This window comes from Protopterus annectens, chromosome 3.part1, assembly GCF_019279795.1.
Source record: "Protopterus annectens isolate FY-2018-M chromosome 3.part1, PAN1.0, whole genome shotgun sequence".
NCBI lineage: Eukaryota > Metazoa > Chordata > Ceratodontiformes > Protopteridae > Protopterus > Protopterus annectens.
The window spans coordinates 452,215,693-452,231,675 of record NC_056732.1 but is presented as its reverse complement, the minus strand read 5'-3'; the positions used below and the strand labels follow the sequence as shown (position 1 = coordinate 452,231,675).

The 15,983-nt window shown below is 43.1% G+C and overlaps 1 protein-coding gene across 8 annotated transcripts in view; it reads right to left on the bottom strand.

Annotated features, from left to right (window-relative positions):
* NUB1 (negative regulator of ubiquitin like proteins 1) overlaps nucleotides 1-15,983 on the bottom strand; it is a gene marked incomplete in the record, with an annotated part of 1,333,835 nt that overhangs the window by 995,018 nt on the left and 322,834 nt on the right. For all 8 annotated transcript variants that reach the window (XM_044066898.1, XM_044066904.1, XM_044066897.1 and 5 more), the window contains 1 exon segment: nucleotides 475-545. In XM_044066898.1, the coding sequence (XP_043922833.1) occupies nucleotides 475-545 (71 nt within the window).

Genomic DNA, 15,983 nt, shown 5'->3' with positions numbered 1-15,983 from the left:
AATAGGTGTTAGAATAACTTGCATGCATGATTCAGACACATGCTGCTCAAGTGGGTGCCAATTAAAAAATGTTTGCCCTGCAAATTTAAGAAATAAACATAGGGTTATTTCTTGATATCATAATTAGTTACACAATGTGTAAGCTGCACTGGTCCCTAGTCAATTTCTTAACAACTAGGTTTTCTAGTTCAAGTCGTGGCTTACGTCCTACAAGTTTAGGAATGGGAGTCGTTACAGAACCTCACAAACAAACAAGCACTCGTAGTATACTGTTATGCTGCTCTCATAGCCTGTATTGTCACTTGTTCCTCTTCCCACACAATTTAATCAACGGCCTGCTCAGAAGAGCATATGCAATGTCTAAAAGGCATATTGGCTTGAACTGCTAAAACTGGATTCAAAAGCTGTGGGTGAGCTAGATACAAGTTAACTTGCATAACAATTAATTCAGAAATGGTAAATAAAATTGCTTACCCAAGTTGACAAGTCTTCCATTCACTGTTAGCTTGATGCAAGATTCTTTAGTGTTACATAATTCTGCTATCCTGTAAAATAAATTACAAGGAATTACAAAATTATCCTGTACAATACAACTGAAAAAAAAACTCTGATGAAAATGTAAATTTTATACATCCTAAGTAAGCTACATGGTGTGCATCATGCTGAAAAGTACAGTTGTGTAAAATCCTAATAGTAGAAGTCCTCTCTCTTCACTGCTTACGTATCTTTTACCTAAGGGGATCTACTATCAAGGAATATCCAAGCCTTTAGTGCTTATAGACATCATACTTCACATGTATGCTCCCTGCACAAGGCATACAGGTGACATATGGACACATACACTCAGAACTGAAGAAGCCCTAGAAGGAGCTCAATGCCCTTGGGGACATGGAGAACATGTGCATCCAGAAAGAGAAAGAGGAATAAGAACCTCAGCCAACAGGGTAAGAAAAATACTGGGCAAGAGCTAGAACAGAAATGGTAGGAGGGAGGGAGTGAATACTGCAACAGTGAAGAGGAAACATCTTTATGAAATCATCAGCTATGACATAGGCAATCATATACTAATACAAATGAAAACAAAATATTGACAATCCCAGCTGCAAATATTTTACATCACAAACCATACTGACATAATCCAACTGCAAACTAATATTATACATCACTTATAAATCTACCCAATCACTGTCAAACAATACATAGCTTATTCAAATTCTGCCTTCTTTTAAACCTTATTCATTCCCTGTATGCACTGTTCACACAATCCCATTTTTTCCTATGTAATTTGTTCCTTTCTAAAGACCACAATTCCAGTTGCTTTATCTCTGTTACTATATTCGCTGCTTCTAGTACAGTTGGTTTAGACCTTGATTTTCATTTTCTAGTAATTGCTTTTTTAACAGCCACCATAATTAGACTCAACAAAGCCTTACTATGTCTACGCAATTCCGATTCTGTACCATAGCTCAGAAAAATAATTTCCCTAGTTACACCAATTTGCTCACGCAGCATCTCCAACAGAGCAGTCTGCAGGGAATCTTCAAAGTCAGCCAACTCATTACATTCCCAGAAAATATGTTCCCAATTACCTCTTCTTCCTCATCACACTTCCAACATTTGTTGTCTACCTGAGGAAAAATTCTCTGAAGTCTACTTTGGGTATAGAAATATCTATGTAAACATTTCCAAGCAAAAATCCTAAGTTGTCTAGATTTTGTTGCACATTTGGGAGATATACATATATCCCCCATTTTGCTTCTTTGTGAATTGCTTATCCAGTCTCTCTTCCCAATCCTGCCTGACCTCCTATCATCAATTCTTAGTTATCATGCAATACTTTATACGCTCTACTAATTATTCCTTTTTAACAGCAGTTTTGTTCCAGATTCTATTAAAAACTCTACCAATGCTGGTCTTTTGTTTAGGACCCCCCCCCCCATTTCTTTCTCTTTGCATATACTCTGACAACAATCCTTAACAGGGAGGGCAATCTCTAACCTCTATCTCTAACCTGCAGTCCAAATAAATTCTTGGCATCTTCCCATTCTATTACCTTTCCCTCTCTAGTTATTTACTACCAATACCTTGGTTTCTTTGCCAGTTTTCTCCAATAAATTCCAGCCCCCTCTTGCCTATTGTCTGTATCCCTAATTGCAATCATCCCTATCAGCAGAATCTGCTTTCTCTATTCCCATGCTGGTTTACTTCTTGGAATATTTTCTGCTGTTTATGAATATAATATTTTCTATGATCATCTGTATTCATCCAGAAAAAAAGGAGGTCATTGTCCCACTGTAGTCATCCCTCATTAGGCCCATTATAGAATATAATGCCCCGTTTGGTATGCATCTCTCAAGACATCTGCAACAACTGGAAAGGCTGCAGAAATACCTCACTAAAAGAATCACAGGCCTAAAGCAGATGCCCTATGCTGACAGTCTAAAAAAACTCCAGCTATACTGTCGCATATCATCTACTCAGAGGCGATCTCTGCTTAACATACAAGGCCATGTCAAAGCCAGAGCTGTTAGACATGCTACACAAAGAAATCCCAATCCCTCAGAGACGCACGCACCAGGGATCTAAACCTTGTCATCACAATGAACAAAACATGCTGGAGGGATAGGTTCCTGACCAAGAGACTCTCCAGACTTTGGAAGAGACTGACCAAACATGTCAAGCAGAGCACCTTTTTAAAAGGAACCTGGATGATTGGATGGGAGATGGGCAATTCACCCCGGGGATCACGTCAGTCAGCCTGCTAGACAGGGGTCCAGGGAAGTAAATACTGTGGGAAGAAATAGCCAGGGAACTGTTATGGCTAGGCTTGTATAGGCCCTTGGGCCGATAGCCTAGTACCAACCTATGACTATAGTTATTCTCCTTAAAGGTCTGCCTTTCAAATCACGTAATCACAATCCGTCCTGTTCAGTTGGAAAAATCAGCTTATCCCACTTGACTCTGGCCATCTTCCCCTCCCAAATAAAATTCTTTAGCTCTTTAATTGCTATCCACAACGTCCCCTCTGGTTGATAAAAATATGCCTGACCATATCCTTAAGCTGCCACACTGGAATCATTTTTAATCCATACTCCTAAATACTTCATTTTATCATGACCCCATAAATATGGATATTGTTGGACCAATTTCTGTGCTGGTACATAATTTACTGCTATTGTCTTTGTTTTAGCTTTGTTACTTTTGTACCCCGAAAAGATATGAAACTGTCTCAAAATGTTTCACAACACTGTAAATGTCCCTTTCTCGTTTTGTCAGGTATAAAATAATATTATATGCAAATACAGACAGCTTTTCTTGACTACCATACCAATTATAGCCTTGAATTTCTGAGTCCCTTATTTTCTTTGCCAATGGTTCTAAATATGATGCAAATAAAGGGAAAAAAGAGGACACCCAATCCTGGTTCCTCTGCTCAAGCAGAAATTATCAAAGAGGATACCACCCACTTTAATCTTTGCCTCCAATTCCTCATATATCCTCCTGATCAACTTTATAATTTTATCAGGGAATGCAAATGCTTCCATTGTCCTGCTCATAAAGTCCCAGGTTAGTCTGTCAAATTCTCTTTCTACATCAAGACCTACAACACTGGTATTTTGTTATATTCTGCTTCCCTGGATCATCGGTGTTCTGTTAATGTTGTCAAATGTTTGACTCCCCTCCACAAAAACACACCGATCCATAGCTATCAATTTTGCTCTCACTTTTGCCATTCTTTTAGCCATTATGGACATAAACATTTTATAATCATAGTGTAGTATTGAAATAGCCCTGTATGAAGCTGGATCTGATGGATCTTTACCCTCTTTAGGTATTACAGCTACCACTGCTTTCTTCCAGGATATTGGTACTTCTCCTCCACCTACAATGCTGTTAAACAAAACCTTCCTGATCTTTCAATTTTTCCCTCCTAGCTTCTAAACTTATACAGGAATACCATCTACTCCTGAGGATTTCCTGTAGATTGATTATACGCCACCATTTTTATCTCATTTCCTAAGCCTCATCTACCTTTAACCTTGGCATATTTAAATTCTTCCATTAACTAAACATTTCCATTTGTACCTTTACTTGATTTCCATATTTCTCTGATTAATACATACTTTCATAGAATTTCTGAAATATTTCTAATATCTCTATAGGATCTCTTATCCTCCTTGTTACAGGCTCCCTAAGCTTGGCGACAGCCCTTTCCACTTTCTGTTGCCCAAGTAACTGTGCTAAAAGTTTTATGTTCTAGAGTTATCAAAAAAACAGTTGCTTAACAGCAATCTTTCTAAACTCGTGTATATTATTGAGGCAATCCCTTATTTTTGATTTAGCACTTTGCAGTTGCTCCTCTTCTTGTTCTGTAAGATTCCCACTATTCTGCAATACTTTAACATTTGTCAGTCTCTCTAAATACTTATTTCTTAACCATATCACCCTTTCTTTTATTTCCACCCTATTTTTAAACTCCACTTTAATTTTATCCTACTCCCTAGCTATATTTTCAGAAGATATTTCTATTTTCTGTAACAGCTCCTGAATAATTTCCACTACCCAGTCCTTAAATCCCCCTGTTTTCAACAGATAGGTAGGAAAGTGCGCAAGTGTCTCACTTGTATTTCATTACTCTCTGTTTTTAATTCAGTTATTACAGATGCATGATCTGAAATAATTACAGGGTGTGCATCAAGACCTTCAATTAAATGCATGCGTTTCTATAAAATGTAAATTCTGTCTTAAAAAGGATACACTTTCATGGGGAAACAAAGGAGAACAATAATGAGTGGTAGTTAAACTGTTTGAACAAGAACAACATCTGATATGATCCAAAGCAAAAATGAATGATTTATTAGCTTTTCCTAAACAAAGTTCAAACTAACCTCAGGACTTAAATCCTTCTCAAGGAATATGAAGTGGAGGGCAGCATTTAAGATAAACAGTGGGCAGGCTGAATAGCAGGTTTCCAGGGGAGCAAGATTACAAATTAGCACAGTATAATAGCACAATTCACATCTGAACAAGACAAATCTAGATTTTGGTACATTTTCCTGCAAAAGTGATATGTTTCTTGAATAACACTAAAAAAAAAAAAAAAAACAAATATCCTCCCATTCATATAAAAAAAAATCCACCATTCCCCTAAGACTTCTTAAAGTAAGCCCTTCTATTTTCCTGAAAAAGAAAAAAATCAAACTGCAAAAGAAAACAAACTCTGGCCCTTTGTCTTTTGCTGAAAACATTTCAAGCTCGCAGAAACTAAAGCACTGCTGGGGATTCCCTGTTGCCTGAGGAAAGTAAACCTATATTTTTTGTCTGTGATACAGCTGCTTTCCGTTTACCTCCTCCATTTTGTTTTCTGTTTTAAGAAATCTGCTTGGCCTCATATTTTTTGTTCCAAGTGGGAGATGGACTTAAATTATCTACGCTGCACATTTCATGGGTTTTTTCATTGGTTAACCATCTCCTGAGTGATACTTAAATATACAGTGAATCTCTGGCCCTTTGTCTTTTGCTGAGAAGACTTCAAGCTTGCAGAAACTAAAGCACTGCTGGGGATTCCCAGGTTGCATTTCCCACCCACTCTCCCCTTTGTTGATCTGTTTTTTAAACCTGGTGATTTTTAAGCTGCCCACCCCTGCTGCTCCTCTCTATCTACACTGCTGTTGATGTATTGAATTATTTGCCTTTCCCTTTGCTTGTATTGAAAAATAGAAGTTATGTTCTTACCATAACGTTCCATGTTAGTTGTCTTCTTCTCGCCTTCTTCTTGCTGGATGGGTTCGGAGCCGACCTCGGCTCACTCGCCACTCTAAAAGCTCGAGAGTTGGTTCCACCGGCTCGAGGCTCCCCTTATATCCCACAATGCTAGGCGTGAGTTACCTCAGATCTCATTTGTAAGCTAACCCCAGCTTATAATAGTATCAGAATAACTATAAACAAAGTCCACCTCTAAAAACCAGGGAGAAAGAAGGGTGACCTATATCCTGATCCAGGAAATATGCACAACAGCATATGCCTAAGAAAAGAGGTGGTAGAAAGAGAGGTCACAATCACAACTCCTCTAGGTCTGTCCAGGCCAGGGGGAAGGAGGGTGGACGAAGAAGAAGGCGAGAAGAAGACAACTAACATGGAACGTTATGGTAAGAACATAACTTCTATATGTTAAGTTGTCTATCTCGCCTTCATTCTTGCTGGATGGGACCGCATCCCTAGCACCTTGTCCCGGGTGGCCTAACGGAACAGACTTCTGAGAACAGTGGAACCAAAGTTAGCTCTATGCCTAGAAGCTAAATCCAACTTATAATGAGAAATGAAAGTGTGAGGAGTAGCCCAAGTAGCCGCTGCACAAATGGTGTCAATAGGCAGTCTGTCTTGGAAGGCTAAAGAAGTAGCCAAAGCTCTGGTGGAATGGGCCTTAGGTTTATTAGGCAGCTTTTGGTGTCTAATTTCATAAACAAGGGAAATCAGAGATGTTGGCCATCTAGATAATGATACCTTTGAAACTGAAAGTCCCTTTCTGCCTTCTGCATAGGAGACAAACAGCTGGTCAGATTTTCTGAATTGTTTTGTTCTGTCCAAATAGTACCTCAACTGACGATGAACATCTAGCCAGTGTAATTTTTGTTCAGACCTATTGGAATATTCTGGAAAAAAAACAGGGAGGTCAATGCTTTGATTTAGGTTAGACGTCGAGACTACCTTAGGCAAAAAGGACGGGTTGGTTCGTAAGGATACCCTGTCCTTATGGAACAATAGATAAGGAGGTAGACAGCTGAGTGCATGAAGTTCTGAAACTCTTCTAGCTGAAGTAATAGCTACCAGAAAGAGAGTCTTCCATGATAGCAATTTTAAAGAACAGGAGGCTGCAGGTTCGAAAGGGGGAAGAATCAAAGAAGTAAGAACTAAATTTAGGTCCCAAGGAGAAGGAGGATTTCTTATAGGAGGTCTGAGAAGAAAAACTCCTTTCAAAAAGGCTTTGCAAAGCTTGTGGGACATTAAGGCAGACTCTGAAATACCCACATGAAAGTTAGAAATAGCTGCCAATTGAACTTTAAGAGTAGAAGGAGATGAACCTGCATGGAAGAGTTCAGCTAGAAAATCAAGGACTATTTGGATGGAAGCAGTGAAAGGATCTATGTCCCTTCCTTGAGCCCAATATGTGAAGCGTTTCCACTTACTCAAATAAATCTTCCGAGTGGAAGATTTATGGGAAGCTATCAAAATATCTCGAACAGAGTGAGATAATTGAGGAAGCCTGGCTAAGGTTGGAACTGGAGGAACCAAGCAGTGAGGTTCAGAGAGGGGAGGAAGCGATGAAACTGACCCGACTGATGGATCAAAAGATCTGGAACTAGGTCCAGATGCCAAGGTCGCTCCAATAGAAATTGATGTAGAAAGGGGAACCACACCTGTCGAGGCCAGTAAGGAGCAATGAGGATCAATGAGGCCTTCTGAGCGATAGCTTTCTGTATCACTTGAGAGATTAGTGGGAAGGGAGGAAATGCATACAGAAGTCCCCAGGGCCAAACTTGGACTAGAGCGTCTCTGCTGGGCTGGCCTGGTAGAGGGAATAGAGTGAAATAATCTCTGCACTTGCTGTTTTGGGGAGTAGCAAAAAGGTCGCAGCAAGGCTGACCCCACTTGAGAAAAATTTCTCTCACAACAGAGTCTTTCAGAGACCACTCGTGAGGCATGAGGATAGCTCTGCTCAACTTGTCCGCGATTTGATTGGACTTCCCGGGGATGTGCGTTGCTATCAGAAACCGCTGAGAAGAAATCGCCCATTGCCACAATCTGAGTGCTTCCCGACACAGGGGGTAGGACCTGGTTCCGCCTTGTTTGTTGATATACCACACTACAGACATGTTGTCTGTCTGGATTGCAATCGTTCCCAAGGGAAGAGAGTCTTGAAGGGCTTGCAACGCTAAAAGCACTGCTCTCATCTCCAGAACATTTATGTGCAAGTGGCATTCGTCTGGTTGCCATGTGCCCTGGACCGTCCTGCCCTGATAATGCCCCCCCCACCCGATCAGGGAGGCGTCCGTTGTCAGAGTAGCAACCGGAGGGAGAGGAACAAAGGGTCTTCCCAATAAGAGCTGAGGGGAAGACATCCACCAAATGAGATGATTTCTGCACATCTGCGTGATCATAATGGTGTGGGACATTGGAAGTTGCTGGTATGACCATTGTGTAAAGAGCATCCATTGAAGGATTCTCATGTGGAATCTGGCTAATGGAAGCAGAGGTATGGCAGCCGCCATAATTCCCAACACTTTCAGAACTAACCTGGCTTTGATTCTGTTTTGTTGAAAAGGAATGAGACCAGTTTGTGTATGTCTGTTATTCTCTGATCTGTTAGTCTCGCAGACATGTCGACTGTGTCTAGATTTGCGCCTATGAAGGTAATAGTACGACAAGGCGACAAAACAGACTTTTCGCAATTTATTGAAATGCCTAACTTTTGACAAATGCGAAAGGTGTAATCCCTGGCCATCAGAAGGAGATGCTTGGTGGGAGCTGTGAGGAGCCAGTCGTCCAAATATGGAAACACCTGGAATCCTTGTCGCCTCAGGTGAGAAGCTACCACTGCCATGCATTTGGTAAACACCCGGGGGGCAGTGGTGAGACCAAAGGGCAGGGCCCTGAATTGAAAATGACTGGTTCCCAGCCTGAAGCGGAGGAATCTTCTGGAGCGTCTGTTCATTTTATGTGATAGTACGCATCCTGAAGGTCTATAGAGCACATCCAGTTTCCTTTTCCCAATAGGGGAAGGATGGACTGCAGCGTGACCATCCGAAATCTTGTTTTCTTGACTGATCTGTTCAAGATACTGAGATCCAAAATTGGTCTCCAGTCCCCTGTTTTCTTTGGAACTAAAAGAACCTTGAGTAGATTCCGGATCCTTGCTGGTCTGCTGGAACTGGCTGAATTGCTCTTTTCGCAAGCAGCTTTGAAATTTCCAAAGCCGCTAGATCCCTTTGAGCGGGTGGAACATCTGGAAGGGATTTTTTTGATTGGTTTGGAATGCGAAGAAAGGGAATGGAATAGCCTTCGGAAATGATGGACTGTACCCATTTGTCTTGAGTCAGGGATAGCCAGGCTTCTGGGTACAGTGACAATCTTCCCCCGACTGCCTCCGAAGGTGGGCAGTCGGGCAACACCTCAGGGATGCTGAAAGGGCTTATCAGAGAAGGCTTCTCGATTGCCCTGGTTCTGCGGACCCCCCCTGCCTCTAGGCCGACGTCTACCATTGTTATTCCCGCCTCTGCCTCTGGCGGGGAACCGACTCTGTGCGTCAGGCGAAGTCCCTTGAGATTGTTTACGGAACCACATTTTCCCACTTTTCTGGCCTTTGGGGTAAGGCCTAGAAGGAGTAGAAAAACGGACTCTGACGGCAGAAAGAGTCTTGCCATCAGTCTCGCACCTAGTCAAGGTTTCTTTCACTTGAGGACCAAAGAGAGATGATCCATCGAATGGGGAATTAGTGAAAGACGTTTTAAAGGGGTCCGCAAAATTGCATAGTCACATCCAGGCATGCCTACGTAAGGCCACACCTGTCCCTGCGGCCCTGCTCGCTCCATCAGCCGCATAAGAAAGGAGGCGCATGGAGGAGTTGGCTATGGAGTTCAGGGTAGCCAGCTGAGTGTTCATCTTATCTTGAAAACCCGCAGCTGTAGGATCCTTCAACATGTCACTCGCTTCTTTGATCAAGTCCCTTTGAAGACGAGTAAAATGGCATAGGTAGTTCAGCTTAACGCATTGCAAATGTCGCTGACGAGAACATCCGCTTCCGCACCTGTCCATGGACCTAGATTCCTTGTTAGGTGGATGGACAGGTACTGAAGGATCAGCTAGTTCCTTCTTAGTGGCAGCAGCAACCACCATAGCATCCACAGAAACTCCTTTTGTCAAAAACTGTTTGTCTGCTGGTGCCGTTATGAATTTTGAGGGTCTCCTGGGAGTGGGGTCCACCGAATCAGGAGCCGTCCATGCCTTTTTAGCTACCACCTGCATGAGGGGTCAAAGGGGGGAGACACCCAGGAGGTGGAAGGACGAGAGCCAAACGCCTCAAGGTACACAGATTCATCCTCCGAAGGGTTGAGGGCTGGCCAATTTCCCCTCTGTTTGAGGATTTCTAGAATGTCTGCAAAAGAGACATCTTCAGAAGGGGAACGGGGGGAATCCTCTAAATCTGTGTCAGAGGTGACTGACTCAGGTGAGTCAATGTGTTTCCTCTTACACTTTCTCTTCCGAGGGGGCTCTTCTGCCAAATCAGGAGAGGCCTCGGAAGAGGATGAGATCCCCACAGGGGGTTCCTGAGGAGCTGGCTCTCTGCGGTCCGGGATGAGGGAGTGAGTCGACTTGACCTGAGGCACCGTAGAGGGAGGGGCGGACGGAGCCGACTGTGGAGTAGAACCAGGTTCTAACACACTCCGCATGACCTCGAACGCACCCCTGTCAGGCAGAGCCAGAGGTCCCTGCTCCGAGAAGCTGAGAACCTCCCTCGGCACCGACAGTGATGGCTCCGAGGTCGATGTTGAGCCGAACTCACCAGCCGGCTCCGAGAGGAAGAGCGGGTCGGACAAGGGTCCGATGCCACTCACCCCTCGGAGCCGGAGGGAAGTCCGGCGCCGAGATTCTTCAAGAAGAAATCTGAGCCGACGACGGAGCCGAAGACATCTGTATCGGCTCCGACGCTACCACAGTCTCGGTTCAACGCCGCCCGAGCTCAACGGAGTCGGAGGAGGAACATATTGATGGACAGGGGCAGGCATCGACTGATGAGTCGGGCTCTGAAGCATTTGGGCCAGTGCCTCGGACTTAAGAAGTCGACTCACTACCCTCTGAAGGTCATGATCCGACAGCCTCGATGACCTAGAGGAGTGAGATTTATGGCTCTGTTCAGACAGCAGAGGAGATGCTGGAGCCGAATGAACGGAGCCAAGGGATGGTGACCTAGATCTCTTCCTAGATGTCAGCTCCGAAGGTCTGGTCGGAGCCGACAAGGGAATTTCTAATACCTCGGCTCCAGCCGGAGCTGAGGGAACCACAGAAGCTGTAGACTCATCGGCTCCAGCCGGAGCCGATGCAGACGTAGGTTTAGTAGCCTTAGGTCTCGGCTCAGTAGCTGGAGCCGAGGACCTAGAAGCCTTGGAGGGCTTCCCAGAGACAGAGAGGGAATCCTCAGGCTTGAGTAGACCCCTTAGGATCAATTTGTTCTTTCTTTCCTGCAGGACCCTGGGACTGAAGCCGTGGCATACAGCACAGGAGTCCTGCAGGTGCAAAGGCCCCAGGCAGTAGACACAAGTGTGACCGTCTGTCAGAGACATTTTCTGACAGCACGCATCACACTTCTTGAAGCCTGAGACCTTTGTGTCTTTAGACATCTTAGAACAAGAAAGTGTAATCACACACACTCAAACACACTGATTACACCTTATCTTATATTTAAACTCAAAAATAAAACAACTATCAATAGTTTTAATTAAGAGAAGCAACACACACACACCACTAGGGAATGGAAGAAAGGGCCTGAAGGCCCGAGGGAGAACTTGTAAGTTCTTGTGGGGAAGAAACGGGATTTTGTGAAAAAGGGTAGAATTCCACTAAACTAAGGGAAACAAGAGTTAAAATTAAAAATAAAGGGGTTTAAGTATACTAACTTTACTGAAAGTTTACTCACCAAGAAGCCGGTAGAAAACCAACACCTCGATCGCTGTAGCGGCAAACGAGATCTGAGGTAACTCACGCCTAGCATTGTGGGATATAAGGGGAGCCTCGAGCCGGTGGAACCAACTCTCGAGCTTTTAGAGTGGCCGAGTCGGAGCAGAGGTCGGCTCCGAACCCATCCAGCAAGAATGAAGGCGAGATAGACAACTTAACATAGTATATTTTGCCTCTTATTGTCTGTTCTACTGATTTACTTGATCTGAATTCATCATCTACATAGCTGTCAGATAACGTAGTGTACTTTTACACTCTAGCAGGCACTTGTTTTTACATCAAGAGGTCAGTGGATTTTCCATCTAGTGCTCTGGGAGGTAGCCTGGTCTGTTATGGTTGGTAAAACATTTGAGATTTCTGCATGTAGTTTTATTGGCTGAAGGGCTTATTAATCAGCTTATATTGTTTTTAGTATCTTTGTAAGCTCTGTACAATTGAGTGGCTCTAGGGTTATTTATATAAAACAAAGTACTTTATTGAATAATAACACTAAGCTGTTTAAAGTACACTGCTGTATCTGTATCCTCTAAGTTTGTTTGTGGCAGCATTTCACTCCGGGCACTCCTTTACTGTGCTTTTGCAATGGGAGGACTGGGACTGTTCGTCTGGTGGCGGTAGGTGTTTGCCTGGTCTGGCTGAGCTGGGAAACGCTCAAAAGGGCACCACATATTTTTTTGCATTTCTCATATACTGTGACTACTTCAGCATTTTAAAAAAATGTACCATCTGCTACTGCATTAAATAGCTAATTGCACTGCATCTATTAGTTGTAGGACTGCTGTAGGCAGTTTGTGTGGTCATGTTGCACTTGGGCTCTGAACCAGCTATTCTACATTAAGGTGTTCTGCTGCACCCTTGTGGCAGAATTGTGCTGATCTACAGCATTTAACTGTTTTACTGCATTAATTGGTGCCCTTGTTAACAGCTTTTTTCTGCCTGTGCCTGCTTCATTATCTGCACTTGTTTTGCACTATAATATTGCTTAGATAGCATAAACTACATCCAGACTTCCTGAATCTAGCCTGTGTTTTATACACTTGGACTCGCATCCAGCCATTTTACATTCAGCAGGGCTCCCCTGCACCCTTGTGGCAGAAGAGTGTGGATATAGCCTCTCTGAGATGGGAATTGCTGGAGGAAGGATCATTGTGTCATTTGCTACTGGCAGACTAGTTTGAAATTGTTTCATTTCATCTGTATACAAGCTGCACATTTGCGTGTAGCTGTGCACTGCACAACAGGGATTAGTGGTGCCTAGTATAGTAGCAAACTACCAGAAACTACTTTTTCCCTAGACGTTTGTCAGTTGAACCCTCCCAAGCTTTCCTGCTGCGTTACAGGCAAATCAGCCATGCACTACTGCACTGCCAGCAATTCAGCTGAGCACTGAGCAGCATCACCACACTCCCTCACCCCTAATTCCCAAAAGAATAACCCTCCTTGTTAAGTTAGTTGAATTAGTCCTAAAGCAAAAGTTAATCCAACTTGCCCACTCCCAAACTAGTACTTATGGTTTAACCTGTTACAATGGACAGCCAGTTTCCCCAACATTTCACCAGCTAGCTTGACTGACATGGGCATCTAAGGGGAATGTAGTAGTTGCCTTATGTATACTGACAACTACTTGCTCCTAAAGCAAAGTATGTGACAGATGCAACTATACCATGATGCTGGAATCAATCCTCTCATGTAACAACAAACACGACATCAAGAAGGTTGTCAGTACACACACCTCTCCTCTCACACAAAACAAGGTCAAGCTACACAGAACCACCTACGTGGAGGTAGTCACTAAGAACCTACCAAGGACCAGTGACCTTCCAAGCACAAAGAGATCATACATAATGGAACATAAACAGACCTCACTTCACATAGCAACATACATATAAGTGTCTCAACAAATAAGCCCCAAGGCAAAACACCTAAAAACCTAATGTCCTGGTCATAGACAATTACATAGAGACACACAAATGTCCCCCTTACCACGCTTGACAAGAAGAAAGTCAGACAGCTGCCTGTCAGGTGCCAGGATCCGTCAAATCATGCACACAATCAAGTCACTCAACAACAATTACCGTTATGACTCTGTCATAGTACATGCTGGAGTGAATGACTATAGTACATGCTGGTGTGAATGACTTGAGAAGTACCTCTCTGGGATATATGAAGAGACATGACTGAACTCTCAGATTATGTATCCCAGGAAGGTATGTCCCTAGCAATAAGCAGCATTTTACCTTCGCCCAGGATGATGCCACAACAGACAAAAAATTATTGACTTCAACAATTGGCTTAGCTTCTGGTGTCAGTCCAAGGGGACATACTGTCAGCCTGGGAAGACATTGTTGACAGACTACAATGCTTTGCCACAGATGGTCTTCACCACTCTCCTCTTAGCTTTTGGATACTGGCAAAAATGCTTGCCTCCACCAGTGCCTTTTTAGACAATGTCAAAACAAAAAAATTCTTGACGTAAAGAAATACACTAGACAAACTCAAGGTTATGTTGCTTAATGCTGGGAGCCTCAACAAAAAACTGGACTCCCTGGAAGCACTCTTCACCTTGGGAAGATGCTGGCAGTCAGTTTGTGCAGTCACTGAGACTTGGTTCAAGGCCACAGAGAGCACCCCGGCGACACAAGGCTGCAATTCCTTCCACACATTCAAATCCAAAAATGAGCATTAAAGAACCAAAAGTGGAGGAGTATCCACCTTCATTAAACCCAGATACACCTCAAGACTGGTTAAACAGTATGACCCTCTAAAGCTACTCCAGGTACATTTAAATATAGGTAAAACACCCTACCACATCATTGCTAGCTGCAGGTCCCCCACCATGCACCAACATAAACATACCAACTACCTGGACTTGCTTGAATCACTCCCTATACAACCATACACTTTGATCATGGGAGATTTCAACTATCTTTCCATAGACTGGACAACACACACAAGCAGAAATGCGATCGCCTTGAGGTTCCTGAACTTTAATTCAAATACCCTGAAACCACTAGTCTGCACCCCTACAAGGGGCTCAAATGCCCTGGACCTGATACTCACCAACATGGGGGGATTATTGCACTACCTCCTGTGTGTTGCCCTCCCTGTTGAGGTCAGACCATAATTATTTATTATTTATTTTACATTCGTTGACCGGAATTGTCCGACTGAGCGGAAGAGCCCTTTTCCAGTGGAGGCCCGGGGAGAAAAGCTCCAACATATTATACAATTTTCATTATAAATTAGCATTAAACAGCAGTGTTACAGGATTATTACAAGGCATTAAGTAGCAATACAACGTTATACAGTGTCAATAATCAGAAGTATAGCACAACTATTTCAAGATGTATAAAAATAAATAAGTCATTAAGATGAGTATAGTTTTTGGGGTAAGTGGTTACAAAAACCCAGTTTTATCATGACATAGTTGCATGAAGGCAAGACAATTACAATATAGTGTTTCTCTGAGGCAATTTGCTTAATAGATTTTAGAAGACAGTAGAAAGAGTAGTCAAGGAAGATTAGAGAGAGCTAGTGAGAAGAGTGAGTTAAGGGCAGAAAGTAGATTAAGGTATGAGAAGTAGGGGATGTTTAAGGAGGGAGAGTGCAATGGCAGGACCAGTGACTTTTAAAGTGCTCTTTGGTGGCTGTCTTAAATTGTTTAGGATGTGTAAGGGTCCTGATTTCTAGTGGGAGCCTTTTCCAGGCAATAGTGGGGTGATAGCTGAACATGTTGCGTCCAGATTTAGACTTGGGGTTGTAGATTTATAGCAGGTCTTGGTTAAAGCTTCGGAGAGATCTGGAGGGAGAATAATGGGAGATCAGAGGGGATAGTGCTGGGCAGTACGAAGGCTGGTATAGGATAGAATGGATGATCTGGAGCTGAGAAAGAGGAAGCTGGTAGTGTAATTCAAGCCAGTTTAGGTGTTTAAGTGAGACACAGTGATGAGATTTGTAAGTTTGTTGGGCAGCAAATCTTAGCTACCTTGTTGTAGATAGATTAGAGTTTGGTCAGGAGGACTGAGTTAAGATTTGTGAGAATTTGAGAACTGTACATTAGACTGGGTAGAAGGTAGGTAAGAGAGAGAGTAATCTTGGCTTCAGAGGTAAGGAATTTCATGTTACGGTAAAGGAGCCCTAGTTTTGAATGAGTCTTTTTGATACAGTTATTAACATGCAAGTCAAATTTAAGCTGATCGTCGATGGTTACACCCAACAGCTTAGTATTGGATTCTACCAGAATGGGAGTG